The sequence below is a fragment of the Dreissena polymorpha genome, chromosome 14, assembly GCF_020536995.1.
Source record: "Dreissena polymorpha isolate Duluth1 chromosome 14, UMN_Dpol_1.0, whole genome shotgun sequence".
Lineage (NCBI taxonomy): Eukaryota > Metazoa > Mollusca > Bivalvia > Myida > Dreissenidae > Dreissena > Dreissena polymorpha.
Window position 1 is genome coordinate 6,307,529 of NC_068368.1, and position 18,883 is coordinate 6,326,411.

Consider the following 18,883-nt stretch of genomic DNA (forward strand, 5'->3'; position numbering starts at 1 on the left):
GAAAACATGGATCACCGGAAGACGCGAGTTTTATATTATCGGAAAGCTTTAACAATGCGGCAATTAAAGCGTCCCCGGTGCGAAGATTTATTCATTGTGTCAAGAGGACTCGCAGATAAGAAGGCCTCAAAGTTCATTCAAGGTATTGGTGCAGAGACATGGAAGGTGAGAAACGGTTCCTTAAAGGTCTTGGTTCTGAACTATGGCATATATGTTTTATTGCAACGGGTAGTTTTTATTTTAGATTTATGTGCAGCTTTTTTTAGAAATACAATGGTGTTTTTGTTTGCATCGATTTTGGATTGACTAATCGATTGTTATATTTGTATCAAAGTATTAATGATATATATTTATATAATATATCTTTCATTTTCGCATTATTCATCTGTATACGTGACAGATTGTATAATTGTAATTTAATTGTGCGTCACGTTGGCAATACAGTTTATAAAAAAACACACTCCTTTCCGTCCGATTTATTTCTTAAGCGATTAAATCATGTATGAATACATTCACATTTTCTTGCATTTTCACATCTGCATAAATGTTATTAATTAAGAGCAGCCATATCTTAATAAATTAGCGTGAACTTAAGCAGAAATGTTGATATTTGCCAAAAGCAGTCATAGATTTCACGTATATCATTACATAAGCAAAATTATAAACGTTTATAGATACTTAAGAGAGCTTCCTATGACATCTCTGACACACACTTCATATATCATTATCGGTATACATAATACACACTTATTTAAAAAGCAACAGATCAAAATCCATAGAAACACTTTTTACAACCCTTTGTAAAACACTCGTCAAATGTATTTATTATACCGTATAACGTAAAAATTATAGATTCTGTCTTTGCATGTACAACGTAGAACATTGTTATCATCATCTTAGCAGTAGCAGCATAACGATTACCACTACAAGTATCAACACTAACAGCATATTAATTACGACTATCCTCATTTGCAACATTATACATGTAATCGACGAGTTTTCTTTAATAACAACTCTGTGAAATGTTCAAGAGAACAAATGGAAATTTTATATATGAAATGAACACAAATCTGATAAAGCTCTAAATCATGATTTCAGTGATTTAAACTGCTCTGTTCTGCATGCATAGTCTATATAATTATGGTGTCATTCATCTAATAAGATTAAGCATACTCGCACAGTTGAAAACTGTGTCATACCTTCTCCTCGCAGGCCTAACGCCGTGTCACATTGTTGTTACTGTGTGCGTTAGACAATATCTTACGCCAATATTTCAAAACATCTTTACGTAGGAAAAAAGGACCGGCCATAAAGGTCTTTTAAGAACGAGAACTTCCAATAAACCTGTGCGCAAATAGTTTGTGTGTAGATGCACTTAAATGTTCAAAATTTACAAATAAACGCTAGTACAAAAAAGCAACAGATCGTTTAAAACACGGAGACTTTATAAAGCCATCAAGAATAAAATCATGCCTCATTTCACGTTCAGTAATAAAGTACTTAAACGATTTAAGTATGTGTAATCAATCATGCCAAAAAAGCTAACTTTCATCTTGAACGCTTTAATACCAACCACTTGACATGGACAATCGAGCTTTACTGCTTAATTTTCGTCCTGCTTTAAGTGACATACGATGTTATTTTAAGCCTTATCTACATATTAAATGGCTTAAATCATTCCAATATAGATTTTTTAGTGATCGTCTCGGGTAAATTCAGTTTTTATGATAACGAATAGAGATAGAGATAAAATCTGAAATCGAGTAGTTTGATGAAATAGAACGATGTTTATATGGATATCGAGACATTGCGAGAATCATAGAAAAAAATATTTAGAAAAAATGTTCAAACTCATTAAAACTTACTCATTGGGGGACTTAGTTGTTATTGAAATCCCCACGCGTTTTCGAACAAGTCGAATGTTTATTGTTTTTGTTAATTAAATGTAAAACAGTTTATGCAGTAAATACATTTAAAGTGTATTTATCAAAGCTGTGACATTCACGTACATGTATGAGTAGTATAGCATATTTCATAATATATTCTATACCGTTTTTAAAGTCAAACAATTAACATAGACGCGACTCGTTAAATGCCATAATCATTTGTTCATTTTGTCTGTAAAAGGAAAAAGTAGATCTACTTGTTTTATAAAATATCACTTTATGACAGGCTTGGCAAAACAAAATTAAATTTATTATCGTTTTCTTACAACAAAATCGTAGCTCTAGCTATTCCGAATGTGTTTTGAATAACATTTTCGATGTTTTTTCTTTGTTATTAATTAAAAAGACAAGCATATTCCTAAAACTAAATATAGTTGGCTGTAAATATTTTACAACAATTAAACCTTATTTTCATTTCATTCTCAGCTAAGTGTCAGTTGAACAATGTTATTACATGTATAAGCCAAAGTTTATCCAATAGTAATTACAGGTGTATAATTGATTTACGTGACGCACAGCAGGTGATAGGGTATCTGAGCATCTGGTTTTATTTGTTTTGGGTTTTCTTACATTTATTTAAAAGAAGTTTTTGTTAAAAATCAGTACACAGGGTTACCGCGAAGTGGAGGTTACATCGTTTTATATGATGACATGTCACTGGTTCTGCGTATATCAGAACGTATATGAGATCCTTATGTGCCAACGTAACATTATTTAAAGGGGCCTTTTCACAGTTTTTGGCATTTTTTAACTTATTCATTAAATGCTTTATATTGATAAATGTAAACATTTGATTTGTACATTATATAAGCAATCTTCGTAGTTATACACAATTTAACGACAAAAACAGAACTCTCCAAATTATTCAATCGTTTCGCGTTGCAACGCTTTATAATTTTTAGGTTTCATAATCGTCAAAACATGCATATAATGGCTATATTAGAGCATGGTTAATGTTCAGTATTACTGTTTTCTCACAAATATCATAACTAAAACGAAAATTTGTAAATCTGAAACAACTTTTTTCAATTTTGTCAATTTACCAAAGCGTGAAAAGATCCCTTTAAGGACCCGACGTGCGTGATTCGTTACTTTCATATACGCAGATTAAGGTTGTCATCATTGAAGTAGTTTTCATGTATTTCATATGTTGATGAAAATAAAATGGTTGGGTCTGTGTTTTGTGTGAAAATCTCCCATGTTCGGTGTAGCTATAACCAAACGACCTGCCCATACTCTTTCCAGATAAGGAAGGCTTTATATTTTGTAGCGATTTTCATTTCTTAAAAATCAGTTAAATGTTGAACATAATTATACGTTTGTATTGGCTTTGCGATAAAAAATGAATTTACACAAATGAAAAGAGATACGAAAAACACAAATATAATCGCCTATCATCTTTTGGTTTGTAACGATAAAATCTTGGCGCGGATGTTGCGAGCACGCAAGATGGAACGCTAGTGATCCAACCGGTTCGCCAGCTGAAGATGCACTAGTGATGTGTACCGTAATAGCAGTGAGCTGCGCTCTGCAAAAACAGGATTAAAATCATATGCATAACGTTTGCGGACTGCACAGGCTAATGTGATTTGGCTTCAGGCACATGCAATTGATTTGGTAAGAATGAATATCGGGTTCCCAACACCTTTGAAACGATATAATAAATTATGGAGAATCTCTGGCATTATTGTTTTCTTTAAAAACAATACGAAACAAAAGTCATCAAAAGACCATTTTTGCACTGTCATTGCACTTAAAGGTTTCGAGTAGACCTATATCTTACGCCAAAATGTGCATGAGCCATGTACAATAAAGACATAAATCCGCGGTTATCGCCTAAACGTAGTTTACCTCTAATCTTCCGATTGTTAACACCGATCACGAAATAAAATGTTGTTTGATATTCATATATTGAAGATGACACCTCGTGGTCAATATATGGTGTATTTACGACCGAAACTTTTCAGAGTGGCACTAGAGATGGGAATTTAGGTCGAATGCGGTAATTAATTAATCTGGGATTGCAACAGGAGTGTTGATCGCATGTATTGTATTTTGTTAGATGACTTATGGATTTATACAAGTGTGTATGGACAACATATTACCGTATCAAAATTACGAAGTCAATATTTGAAAGGCTTAGCGACTGTTGTACTCTCATTTTCAATAAATTGTGTATGTGCTCTATCTCATAATAAGAAAAAATGTAAATAATTAATGTGTTATCAATTTCAATACTTTTATTATGTAACAAAATTAAACACTGTTACGTTTCAGATATGCACATAGTTTTTTACAAAAATTAACAAAATACATAGATTACAAATCATAAATCAATTACACGTGATATTAGAAAAAAAACGTATAGCGTCTGTATTATATGTCAGTTAACGACTTTTATCGTTTGTATTAGCAATTAAAAGACAATCAGTTGTTTAATAGAACGGGTTTTTAAATCTTACACCTAAAGAGGCGTTATATGTTTAAAGGATCAAATTTAATGAAGAACTAAGTAATCAACTGTCTACTATTTTATTGTTATCACGAATTGTCAAGAACGTGTTTCAAACATACGAGACATGGTTCCTTTCTCAGGAAGGTGCCAAGAAGAGTATCTCCAATTGCTAAACAAGTCCGTCAAAAGGCTGCTGAGACCGTGACATACATCTCGTCTCTGGTTCAATGTGTAAACTCAACAATTATACAATAGACATATATCAGCATATCATAATACAAAATATACAAGTTACTGATAATCAATTAAACACAACATATTATGAAGCAATATTTTCACTAATTAACTCAAGCGAAATACATATACAAGTAGTCTACATTTAGAGGGCAATAATTTGAATGAAGGGAGCAACCCAGTCCTACTACACGTTGTTTATTCGTCGATAAATAATGGTTTGTTAGTGATATACGTGCCCTTCTTCTTTTCACAGTAATCACATGTCCATAAACATTAAGTTACAAACGACATATTCACCAAAAGATTCAACTTATTATGTGGTATGTTGAAATAAACTGTAGTCCGCAACGTACACAATACATAAGCATATGACTAAGGTTACAACACCATATTTCGCGACCAAGAGGTATTAGTTCATGACTTTGTGGTATAATTTATTCCACGCGTGTCATCTCTCTGCCTTCGAATACCCAAGTTCAAAAATAAAATTGGTCGAACTACTTGCGGGACAAATAATTCATACAAACTCAAGGTGACGAGTTCACGTGTTTTAAACTGAATTTCTTTTAAGACAGGATCGTGTGTGGTACATGTTTATTAATTCTAATAAAACTAGAATGAGATAAAACGGTACCCATTAAAATAAAATTTGACGGACAATGACCTCTGCACATGTAGCTCGTCTATGCCCGTGTAAACACCCGTTTAACTGAATATTTATTGAAAACTGAGATACTGATGAACCGTCCTTGAACCTAAGGGAAACAAATGTAGCATATTGGTATAACAAGAGTTTATCAGTGTCTGTTTATTGATGACACGTTCGTGTTTCGTATGTGCCTCATCCAACTATTTGCGGAATTGTCCGCGTATTTGTCCAGTGAACATCATATGTTAGACGTTGTGTTCCTCGCCTTGGTAAATCTCTGTATTGTATAATGTTTTGAAACACAATGTTCTTGTGAACGTCGCTCAGCAAGCCGTATCGAGATTATTGTTTCATTACCCTAAGACTCTGTTCTTCCAAAATGTTGATTCATAATCACAGTAAGCCATTAAGAATATGACCCTTATTGAGGCGGGGGTTATGGGTCAGAAATCAATATAATACCAACATAATGATCAGACAATTATACAATTACTGCAGAATTAATCAAGTGAATGCGTGTGGGTTGAATCCCAACCAATATAGGGCCGCTATATAATGTGTGTATTTCGAAGTGTATGAGGTCCTATCCGAGTCAGAGGCCACAATATGTGTGGAATCGAGGACCTCTATATAAATGTTGGGGTTTGTTAAAAACCGGCAATCCCTTTACGACTTAAACCTGCACAAAAAAACATTTTTTAGCACTGCGCCCACTTTGTAAGCCTTCACTTGAATGAATACAATCCTGCAAAATAATGTATTTTAATGACCTTCCTGATAGTCCCTGTCAAAGCATAAGAATGGTATAATTGTAACATATTATCTTAACATATTTGTTCACCTTATAAGTACACTCTAAACATTAAGCAATACCACCAAGAATTTTTAAAATGCAACATTTTAATATATGATTTGTAGAATTGTAAAGTGTAAAATGTTGTATGTTTCGATTCTACAAAATGTTTAAATGTGTAAAATCAAACATGTTACTTCTTAAACTACAGATCTGAAAATGAAGATAGTGCATATATAAAGTCTACATCTTAATATACCTTATATTGTAATCATAATACTAAATTTACATAGCATGTTGAATATTTTTTAAGTTGTAAGATCGGTTTAAGTTATCTGCTACAAGTAAGCATCTAACAAGTGTACACTTTACAATTGTACGGAATACAAGTTGGCGAATCACAATTCAAAATTTTACAACGCATTTTCAAGTTAACCGGTGTTACGGTACAAATTGTCATTAGTAGTAGCCAAGTGACTTAAACACTATCAATATGTCATAAAACAACATTTTTCATCATTTTGACTAAATTGTTTTTTTCTGATTTAATATATATATATATAAACAAGGTAGGTATCTCTTGACACAGGAAAATCACCTACATCAACATTTGTAAGCCATCAATGGCCTAAATGGCGGTCGATTTTCGTAAACTATGTACCATTTTGTTGGGAAAGGTTGCCTCGTGACGAAAAATGAAAACGAACGGCTACTTGCCAACAAAAACTACAGAAAAACACTTCTCGAACTTGTAGAAATGCTAGGTCGGCTCTCGTCTGACCGAACGTTCAGTGCCGATGTTTACAAGAGTAAAAGTATTGAAATACCCTAGCTACCGAACATAATCCGCATTAGTACACTAAACAAATAGGAGTTTATCAACTTACAACACGGATGTGTCCTTTTTGCGTTATAACGTCAAATTCGTTGTTAATCAGGAATTGTTTATCGGCAATTTCGAGGATAGCTCCATGCCGATCAGACGCTCAAATTTTCATAGATTAAAGCCTAAGCATATTTAGAATGAATAAATGTATTCCAATATATAAATAGCTTCATAAATTTATCATTCGTTTTATATGGAGCCTATTTTGTTAAAATTGTAGTGCCGGTGACATCTGGTGACACGCCCCCATGCAGAGTTGGAGGCGGACGTGTGTAGACGTATTCCCTGAGGTAAGTATTGCCAGGAAGATAGATGCCCTGAGGTAAGTATTTCCAGGAGGATATATAAGTGTAAGCCTGTGACGTAAGTATTAGCCTGTGACTTAGTGTCTTGCCCTGGAGGTTTAGCCTGTGCGTGGGGTAGGTATTCCCAGGAGGATCGGTGGTGTGCAGCCGACGACGATAGCGGACAAGCGTTTTCCTCGAAGAGTGTACTGCCGTGGACGACTGTGCCATCCTGACAAGGTTTACAGTCGATGCTCATGTGAGTGTATTAGTCAAGTGTCGTTGTTAGTAGTTGCTGTAATTGCAGGCAAAACCCACGGAAGAGCTAACCGACAGAAACACTACAGAAATTAAAATCTTCTTGTCCATAACCATTGGGCCTAGGGCTACCAAATTTGGTATGTAGTGACATCTAATAAACTTCTACCAAATTTGTTCAAATAATGCCTCTTGGGTCAACTTAGACCCTGCCCTGGGGGGTCACAAAATGGAATAAACGCTTATAAAGCGCCTCTTTTGTGAAATCTTAAAAAATCTTCTTGTCGAAAACTATTCGGACTATGGCACTAATATTTGGTATGCAGGAACATCTTATAGTCCTCTACCAAGTTTGTTCAAATTATGCCCTTTGGGTCAAATTTGACCCTGACCCGCGGGTCACAAAATTGAACATTATATACGCTTATATCTTGCTTATTTTGTGAAAACTTCAAAAATATTCTTGACCTTAACTCTAGGACCTAGCGCTACCACATTTTGTATTTACCGGTAGTGAGATATAGTAGTCCTCTACAAAGTTTGCTCAAATTCTGCCCCTGGGGTTAAATTTGACCCAGCCCAGGGAGTCACAAAAGTGTACAAAGGCTTAAATAGGGCCTATATTTAAGTTTTTGCACATGCCGATAATATTTGTTTCAGCCTTTTTTTCAGCAGTGGAGCGATACAGGGCCATCATGGCCCTCTTGCTTTAAATGTATGTGCACCTTTTAAGAAAAACAAAGATGTTTTGTTTGCACGATCATTCAAATTATTAATCATATATATTTATATAATATATGTTTTAATTTCGCATTATTCAACTGTATACGTGACAGATTGCATACTTGGAATTTAATTGCGCGCCACGTTCGCAATACAGTTTAGAAAAGAAAACTGTTTCCGTCCGATTTATTTCTTTGCGTTAAAATCATGTATGAATAAATTCACCTTTTCTTGCATTTTCACATCCGCATAAATGTTCTTAATTTAGAGAAGCCATATATAAAAAATTATCGTAAACTTAAGCAGATTTGTTTATATTAAAAAAAAAAGATTATCAAGTATATCATTATATAAACAACATGATAAACGTGTATAGATACTGAAAAAAAGCTCAAATGACATCTCCGACACACACTTCAATTTTATTTATCGGTATACATAATGCACACTTTTATAAAAAAGAAACTGATCAAAATCCACAGAAACACTTTTTACAACACTGTGTTGAATATTTTCAAACACTCGTGTGATGTATTTATTATACCTTATAACGTACACATGATGGACAACGTGGAACATTGTTATCATCTTCGCATAACCAGCATAACGATCACCATTATCAACAATAACAGCATATTAAATACGACCATCATCATTTACAACAATATACATGTAATCGACGATTTCCTTTAATAACAACTTGGTGAAATGTTCAAGAGAACAAATGGAAATTGTATATATGAATGAACACAAGTCCGATAAAGCTCTAAAGCATGATTTCAGCTATTTAAACTGCTTTGTTCTGTATCTATATTCTATATAATAATGGTGTCATTCATATAATTATATTAAGCATATTTGCACAGTTTAATAATGTGACATACCTTCTTTTCGCAAGCCTAATGCCATGCCACATTGTTGTTACTTTGTGCATCAGACACATCTTACGCAAATATTTCGAAACATCTTTACGTAGGAAGAAAGCTCTAACCATAAAAGTCTATTAAGAACGAGAACTTCCAATAACGTGTGCGCAAATATTGTGTGTGTAGATGCACTAAAATGTTCAAAATTTACAATTAAACGCTAGATCCAGTACAAAAAGGCAAAAGATCGTTTAAAACACGAAGACTTTATAAAGCCATCAAGAACAAATTATGCCTTATTTCACGTTCAGCAATAAAGTACTTAAACGATTTAAGAATGCGTAATCAATCATGCCAAAAAAGCTCACTTTCATCTTGAACGCTTTAATATTTAGTGGTTACTGAAAGATTTTCAATTTTTGATGTGCTTTTGTATCGGGGTGGGGGCAGCCGATGTGCCCGGAGGAAACCCCACCTGTCCGGTATGGTGACCACCAACCAAACTCACATGCTTCCGGGAACGGGGATTGAACGGGTTAGTTGAGAAGCGCGTGTACCGGACAATCAAATAATGTCTAGTACATCTTAACACGCATATTTGTGCAACATTTTGTTATACATGGAAGCGTAACGACTTAAAATTTGAAGAAATTAGCATCAATTAATAGTGCTTTGATATATTTTCACGGATGCAATGTGATACTGTTATATTAAGAATTGAGAAAACATCAAAACGCACGCGCTACACGTGCGACGTGACCTATTGGGCACTGTTTAAATTTCCAACCCTTAGTAACAGAATATTGTGTGAATTGAAGGATTCCGTTCCTGCGAGGTAGATGATATTTTTAACACAAATGCACATTACTTAAACACATGCATTACATTAATCAGCTGCAATATTAAAATATGCGAAATTTGATTGAAACAAAATAGCATTGTCAGAAACAATAAAACCCGAAACGAGTATCGAACTCATGACTTGAATCAAAACGTATCGACGTTACGATCGGAAGATATCGTATGACAGGTCACGTCCAAATGACATCAACGATACAGTTATCAGTCCTGCAATACAGTTATCAGTCCTGCTGAGTCACACTAGTGAAATTGCTTTTTTCAAGTTTAGCGATTTTTTTGGTAAGGAGATAGTTTTCAAACAGATCTTTGAGAATAAATCATGTACAGTAAATTTTAGGTGGATGACAATAGTGTACAGCGGTACCTTAGGCGATCAAACAGCCATTGTTCACGTTAATTAACTTTGTCTGATTGTATTGATAGAAATGTTCATGTAGATGAATGGGCTTGACCAGGCGCGTAAACGTTTTAAAGATGAAATTGTTAGGTTTGCATTTTAAATGTATTTTCCGAAATTAAACTTTTGTTTTAATAACGAAAGGCACATATTTATTCATTCACATTGCTATTATTATATTGACCGTTTTGAAGGAGTATGCGTTTGTTATAAACTGAGCACGTACCCATTTAGAAAATCTAAGCTTAATCTTTTTTATGTCCTCCACCACTATAGTGGGGGACATATTGTTTTGTCCCTGTTTGTTGGTTGGTTTGTTTGTTTGCTCCAACTTAAACATTTTGTAATAACTTTTGCAATATTGAAGATAGCAAGTTCATATTTGGCATGCATGTGTATCTCATTGAGCTGCACATTCTGAGTGGTCACGGTCAAAGGTCAAATATATGGCCTCAAAGCGGCGCAGAAGGGGACTTAGTGTTTCTGAAAAACACATATCTTGTTTCCAATTTTGTAAAGGAGGTCGTAAATCGTGACCATCTAGACTCGTCCATGCAACATATGATGTAACGCATAAAAATATTGATATAATACAATATGACCAGTTTTGGACTTGAGCGACTATTAAAGTTATCCCCGCAACGCCTATTTGGTCAAGAATAAATGACGTTTGCTTATTCTGTTTGTAAAAAGACGATCACATTAATATCTTACGGGCATTAAGAGTTCGATTTCCAAGTTTCATATTTTGGAAGTGTCGCCGCAATGCATTCTTAAAAAATTGCTGATATTTGGTAAACGCGCATTAGCTTCCGCTTTATGCCAATCGTACAATACATCGCATTTTACTGTTACCTCAAATGAATAATAGTCTGTCAATGAAAAATTGCTTTGGTAAAATGTAAAGTATATCGTGCAAGAATTCACTTAATGAAATGTGACAACAATATAGAATCCGAAATTATCAGAATTGCCCTATTTTGCTTAGGACGTGTATAGTCGATGTATCGAAAAAAATGAATGTCTGGTGGATAAGCTTCTTCACGTGGCAACATGATTACTTTCACATATTTTATTTGAAATACAACACAGATGGTACATAAATGAACAAGAATACGTTTGCAAAATACGTAATACACTACTCAAATACTTTCATTTTATGACAATGTGAATACAGAACCAATGTACATATACATGTGAAATTTTGAGGCGGTTTGGAGGAAGCACTCGTTTTATGACAATGGTTAATGTTGACCTTTGACATGGTGACCTCAAAGTGGTGTAGAGACCATCTAAATACATGAACATGTCAAAAATTGAGGTTATTGGTAGAAGCACTTATGTTAAATGGGAAAAGTAAATGTTTTCTACAAGAACTTCTACTTGCCATGACCTTTTACACAGTACGCTCAAGTTGATGTGATAGGACGAGGGACACGTATGTACACAGACGTTTGTATGAGGTCACTATTTGCACAATTATGTATGGATCATTTTGATATTGAACTAGACGCACCGGACCTGATTTTCAGCCAGAGTCAACTAAAGCACTTGTCGCACGCGTTTGCATAGTTTGTTTGAAGTCAACCAATCATTTTCAGAGGAAATGATGTAACAACGGTGTCCCTTGCAATGAAGATGTATAATTATAAAGTGTGCGTGGCTCTCATAGCATCGATATTATTTCTCGTCTCATAAACAAATATAAATCTGTAGCCTACAACGCAGGTCTTTGCTGTTGAAATATTGTGTTCTTTCATGAGAGCCACGCACACTTTATATATATCTTCATCGCACGGAATTACTGATCTGAATTCTGATTCTCTGAAACATGCTGCCATATCAATCTCCGTAACCGCTAGAATGTGATTCTCTGCACTCCACAATGACGGAAAGCGGTACATTTGTTCTGGTCGACCAAATGGCACGTTACTATTAGACGAACGTCTAGTGTGGTGATTGTTCCACATTTGTAAGGCCCGGTCAAGTTCGTCCTTTGATGACATAAAATATATAATTTATATTAAAGAGATATCAGAAGGGAGTACATATTTTGCATAGCTATATTGTGGTGCATTGCAGTGCTGCTTCGAATCCTGATTCCGTACGAGAAAAGCCAAATCCATGATCAATATAAATTGTGCTGTGAAGACACTGTAAACGTCTCAACAAAAAAACTAGTTCTTATCGTTAACCATACTGTATGCCGAAACTATGTATCTTGTTGTTGTTGTTTTTTTAATAAAATATATTTTAATGTATGGATCAACATTATGATTGCAATGTGCAAATGATTTTTTTTAATGTTCTAGAAGGCATGATAAAATTTACTCCAAGAAATGTTTGCTAAATTTAATATCGGCGGTGTTACGAATAAGGGAAATTATATCATAAGAAAGGACTTGACGGATCCACATACGGACATACAGAAAGACGGACAAATCTAACTGCTGACTGATCCAACTAAATATTGTACTGTGGGCAGTACTATTTGTAAATTGTATAGCCTAAGTTTAAATCAATCAAAGCACAAACTAACATCTTTAAACTTGTTTGACATGCGGGCACTTTCTTTTTGGTACACATCTAGGAGGACATTTTTTAAACAAATCGTTTTCCACGTTATATAAACAATTACAATATTTCTATATACATTTTTTAAATGAAATATTTAAGCTTCTCAAGAAAATGCATGTATTTATATTAGATAACTCAAATAAACGCACATAGCCTGAAACTTTATGTAGTCTCATGAACGAATATAGTTGGAAGCATTTAAATGGTAGGGAATGAAATATCACATTTTGGAAATAAAAATGACGTTAAATTTGACGATTCGTAAAGAAGTGCAATGCGGGTCTCGTTGAATGTCGCGTGTATTATTTTAGCAATTGAACGTGATGATCGTTGTACAAAAAAGTCGTCTGGTTCCGATGACAAGTCCTCGCCCCAACCCCCCCCCCCCCCTCCAAAAAAGAGAACGTGTCGGTTCATCGCTTATTTTTATTTATTTATTTTATTTTTGTTTTATTTTATTATTTTTTTTATTTTTTTTTTTTGGGGGGGGGGGGGGTAACGAAAGACCTTTTTTATATGTAGTTCAAGCTTGTAATTATCATAAATAATTGTACATTCATAATTTTATACTGTGCATAAAACATTAAATAACGGCTTCAAAATGTGTGTCTGCACTCCAGAATAATGTATGGGGTTGGGTGGTAAAAGATAGGGTTATGTCAATTCACTGGAACCTGACAACTTTCTTTTGCCTAACGAGTATGTGTTATATTGGATTTTTACCTGAATTAATGCAAGGAAACAAAACTGGACTAAGCTTCTGTCAAGAAAGTCTCCGCTGAAACTGCCAATATCCTGTAGGTCTCTTAACTGTTCGATCCAGTATTGCATACGGTGTCGTCTCAGGTAACCCCACCAACTTTCGAATCTTTGATTTGCTGTACTGGCTCCATCTATAAGCTCTATCATGGTCAGGTGAATCGCGTCTGAAAAATGTTTGAAAATTTCGGACGTGTCCATTCTCTGTCCCGTAATCTCCACGAACAAAACGAGGACATCCACCATGTATACAGCCTCGAGATAGTACCCACCGATTACCCTGGGTTATTATATGGGGTTATTATTTGTATGATACACATTCAGTCCTAATCAAACGTCTGGAGAAGCCACATATGCACCCGCTTATACAGAGTCCAAACGGCTTTAGTTTATCGTAGCCATCAAAGTGCCAAATGAAGTTTGGACCAGCAGCATAATATGCACGCCTGCGGATACTTCTTGATCTCCTCAGAGAAACGCCTACTGGGTCCAAGTGTAATAAAATGATGACGCACATCTTCCATTCATACATTCAAACCACTTTCTTTACATCTGGCGGACATCATACGATATCCATGCAGTTGACCGGATTGAAGAAGTTCGTTTTGTATAAAATGAGTTACGCTTAGCCATGTTTGAATACTGTCTTTTTTTCAGTCCTAATTCAATTAATTTTCTTTTCAAATGGCGAATACTTATTTGAATACCATAGTCCATTCTCAATACATGCTGAATTTCCCAGTTTTTCAAACCCTTTTCAAACAAATCACATAGTATTTCCATTTTTTGATAATCAATGGCTGATCTGATGCGTATTATCATTGGTCAGCTATGACGTGCGCACGTCATAGAGACTGTTAAAAAAATATTTCCTATGCCCCCTTTATGCCACTCTATGACTTGCGCGCGTCATAGCTATGACGTGCGCACGTCATAGAGACTGTTAAATAAAATATTCCCTATGTCCCCTTTATGCCAACGTATCCAATAGTGTAAGTTGAACAATGTTATTATAAGCCGAAGTTCGTCTAATAGTGACTAATTTCTTGTGTATAAATGATTTACGTGACGCATAGGTGATCGAGTACCCAAGCGTGTGTGTTTATTTGTTTGTGTGTTACTTTGATTTATTTAAAATTAGTTTTGTTTAAAATCAGTAAAAATAGTATTGCTATGTTACAAAGAGTAAGTTAAAGGTTGGAGGTCAACACGTTTTATCTGATGTCATATCAATGGTTCTGCGTCTATTAAAACGTTTATGAGATCCTTAGGTGAGGTGCCACCGTAGCATTTTTAAGGACCCGAGTTGCGTGATTCGTTACTTTAATCGACGCAGATTGAGTGTGTAATCATTGCAGAAGTTTTCATGTATTTCATGTGCGTATGAAAAAACATGGGTATGTGTTTTGTTGGAAATCTCACATGTTCGGTGTAGCAACTACCAAACGACCGGCCCAAACTCTTTCCAGATATGGAGCGCTTTATTTTTTGCAACGTTTTTTATTTCTTGAAAATGAGTTGGACATAATTATACTTTGTATTGGCTTTGCGATAAAAAAACAACATTTAGACTATTATCTTTTAGTTTGTAACGATAAAATCTCTGCGCGGAAGTTGCGAGCACGCAAGATGGATCGCTAGTAAACCAATCGGATCGCTAGTTGGTGATCCACCAGTTATGTGTACCGTAATTGCATTGAGCTTTGCTTTGGGATACACGGGGTTAAACGCATATGCGCAAAATGTGCGGAATGCACAGGCTAATGTCGGACGACACTTAACACACAAGCATGTGATTGATTTAGAGATTGGAATTACTTTGTTCGAAATGCATCTTGGGTTCATAACACCTTTGAAACTATATAAGTTTTGGTGATTCTCTGACATAATTTTTTTTCTTTAAAAAAACGTCATCAATATATCATGTTCGCACTGTCACTGCACTTAAAGGTTACATTTAGACCCATATCTTATAACTCAATGTGCATAGGCCATATATAATGCGGTCATAAATCCGCCGCTATTTCCTTAACGTAGTATTACGAAAACGAGCTCGCTATCGGAACGATTCGACCGGACAGGGTTACCCAGGTCAATGTCAAATTACAATTTGCAACATACCAGGCGAAAGTTTCCCTCTAATCTGCCGATTGTTAAGCCCGATCAGTAGTCACGAATTTAAATGTTGTTTGATATTCAGTTATTGAAGATGACACCCCTTGGTCAATATTTGTTTTATTTACGACCAAAACTTGTCAGAGTGGCACTAGAAAGGGGAATATAGGTTGAATGCGGTAATTAGTGACAATCTAATCTGGGATTGAAGCAGGAATTTTGATCGCGTGTATTGTATTTTGTTAGCTGACTTATGGATTTATAAAAGTTTGTTTAGACAAAATATTCAGTAACAAAATTATGAAGTCAATGTTTGAATTGCGACTGTTGTTCAGTAATTCAAAGTACGTATAATACGTATTGTATAGGTCTTTGAGTAATTTTAAATGTTATGTGTATTTGTTATCTTTCATAATAAATAAAAGTGGTAAATAATTATTTTTTTATGAATGTCAATCCTTTTATAGTGTAACACAATTAAAATTTGTTATATTTCAAATATTCACATAGTTTTGTACAATAATTAACACAGTACATAGAGTACAAATCTTAAATCAACATAAAAATACAATTAAACTTGTTATTGAACAACGCTTGAATTGTGGACGACTATAGATATATTAGTAAATTGAAAATGTCACATACAATGATCTTACCCCTCCCCCCCCCCCCCCTTGCCATTGTGCATATAGAAATGTTAAACATAAAAGAACTTGACATCAAACATGAGAAAGATTAACCGATGTAAAGAAAGTTGTGTCGCTTTTGTAATAAATTGACTTATATACTTGAGTATCATTACATGCAAATAAAAGAAGCTTTATAATATTCAAAAGCGGTTCAAATCGACTGAACGTTAATCTACATTTTGTGACGACACATATAATTAATGTGCCGTGTATTATAGAACTTTAACGTGTTGGGCTTAAATTTGTGCGATCAAATGCCTTTTGAGATGGCGGAACTATATAATTTGCCTTACAATTTAGGCGTTTATAATAATTTTGAAATATGAGCCGTTTTGGGAAATTGCTTTTTGTGATGAAACCGCTTAGTATCAATTTCAATCAATTACAATTTCGACATAATTTATATTTCAAGAAACACATCGGTATTTGAAGTTTAGACCTTGAATTTCGAAATTGTCGTTGATCGTTTTTATTTTAAATTTAAATTACACGTTTATTTAATATATAAACCAGAACATTAGCAAAACGGTTCAATAGCATACCATTCTCATGACAAAAAACTCATCCAAAATAACAAAATCATTTGAACAATATGTTATATTTGATACACTGAAACATGATGAACCAAATAAATCAAATAAATAATGTTGATAAAAAAAATTATGATTATAGTTATAAACATAATTTGAAATGCACATACACATAGTGTTACACTTAAACGCGCACGGTACAATGGGAAGCACCAAAAGCAGGCTGATATAGTCTGATATTGTCAGTGTGCCAGTTGTCGGCTGGATAATTCAAAATCCCTCAAAATAGCAACAATTTTCATTCGCTTATTTCGACGGAAACAGTTCGTTTCAAACAACTAAGAACGTAACCTACCAGCACCAATGTCCGCCATTCTCATTGTATGCTTCAAAGCAACATCTGGCGTTAGTGAAACGAGGATGTATCACCTCTTGACGCTCATGTATAACGTCTACATCATGCCAACGACATTTCTTTCCATTCCGTGACCTCAACCTGAACCATCACAATGATCGTCGGAAAACAAATCTCCCGACGAATAGTATTGAATAAAAATTCTTAATAAACGCTCGTTTTAAAATCTTCTCCGATTAGGTACTATTGCTGTTTATTAGCAAAAAGCTCTTGTTTTCTTTCGATGCCTTGAAGTCCTTCTTAGCGGGGCGAAGGTAGCGGCAGTCCTCCAAATCTTCCCAGTCCTCATCGCATGAGCGGCGGCGGCACGTACGGAGGCCCCGAGTAGTCCCGAACAATCAGGGGTCCGACTCGTGAGCGTATAGATCGGTGGCAACATTATGGGTGGCAGTTTCAGAGGTCGCTCCCGTGGCACTCCGTCTCGCGACCGGTCGGATTGTTTGACTTTCCGCTGATCCACGAGTGGAAGAGAGGCGTCCTTTGTCTTGTAATGGTCTTGTTTCAGAGATTCCTCGTGCGTTCGATCAAAGGAAATCAACGTACCACGTCACCGTTTTCAAATAAAATGTTCGCCTGTAGCGTCCGCTCGCTCGATGTTTTCTGTAATTTCTGAAGCGCTTTGTTGTCGATGGTTCCGTCCACCGACAGAATTCGCTTCAGTAACTTCATCCTGAACTCATTTGGCGGAATGAACACTGGGGACTGGGGCGTCCGTCGTGCGCTCAACGGAGCGTCTGAACTTGGCCGCGTTTTCTCTCCGGTCATCATGGAGCTCCTAGCTATTGTCTGCGTCGCCATCATATGCAAGTCGCAAAAATTATCCAGAGTCACAAGTGGCGTCCCGATTAGACTTCCTGCATACAGGCTGTATACGGGGTATTACAGGATACTCTCTCCGTGTAGATAACCAAATAAAGTTAACTACTATCACACTACTTCGTTGATTCAAACCAAGCGTATTGTTTTAAGATGAACCACACATGATGTACGTTAAAGTAAAGATTAACAAAAAATCGCGGATCGTAAAATCGTAAAATCCGAACTTAAATTGAGTATTTTTTTTAAGTTCTTTGTTGTAGTACCAATAAATCTTCACATACAAGAAAACATCTTTATTTTTTCTTAAAACAACACATTCCTTTAAACAGTGTTCATTTTAGAGCGAACACATAGATAACTGTACCTCAACCGATGACACTTTAATGATGTTAAAGTATGTTCTTAAATTTTCATCGAAAGGCTGCACACATTATTTTATTTTTTCTACGATCTGCTCTGTTCACGAATTCAGTGTCGTCTGCGAAAATTGGAGACGCGCCTTCTATTTATAGACCTACTCGAGCGTTATCGGTCCTCACTAAAATATTAACCAATACAATGGACTGTTTTCATGTTCATTGTTGACAGGACCAAAATATCAATTCTTGTGTTGCAGTTAAAAAC

At 35.2% G+C, this 18,883-nt stretch overlaps 1 protein-coding gene across 5 annotated transcripts in view; it reads right to left on the minus strand.

The window, feature by feature from the left end:
• Positions 1 to 17,077: 17,077 nt before the first annotated feature.
• LOC127857575 (uncharacterized) overlaps positions 17,078 to 18,883 on the minus strand; it is a 193,690-nt gene continuing 191,884 nt past the window's right edge. For 3 of the 5 annotated variants that reach the window (XM_052394043.1, XM_052394044.1, XM_052394042.1), the window contains one exon: positions 17,078 to 17,694. In XM_052394043.1, coding sequence (XP_052250003.1) covers positions 17,617 to 17,694 — 78 coding nt within the window. In that variant the 3' untranslated portion in view covers positions 17,078 to 17,616. Of the gene's footprint in view, positions 17,825 to 18,883 lie in introns of all 5 variants that reach the window. The other 2 variants (XM_052394046.1, XM_052394045.1) reach the window with 1 other exon arrangement.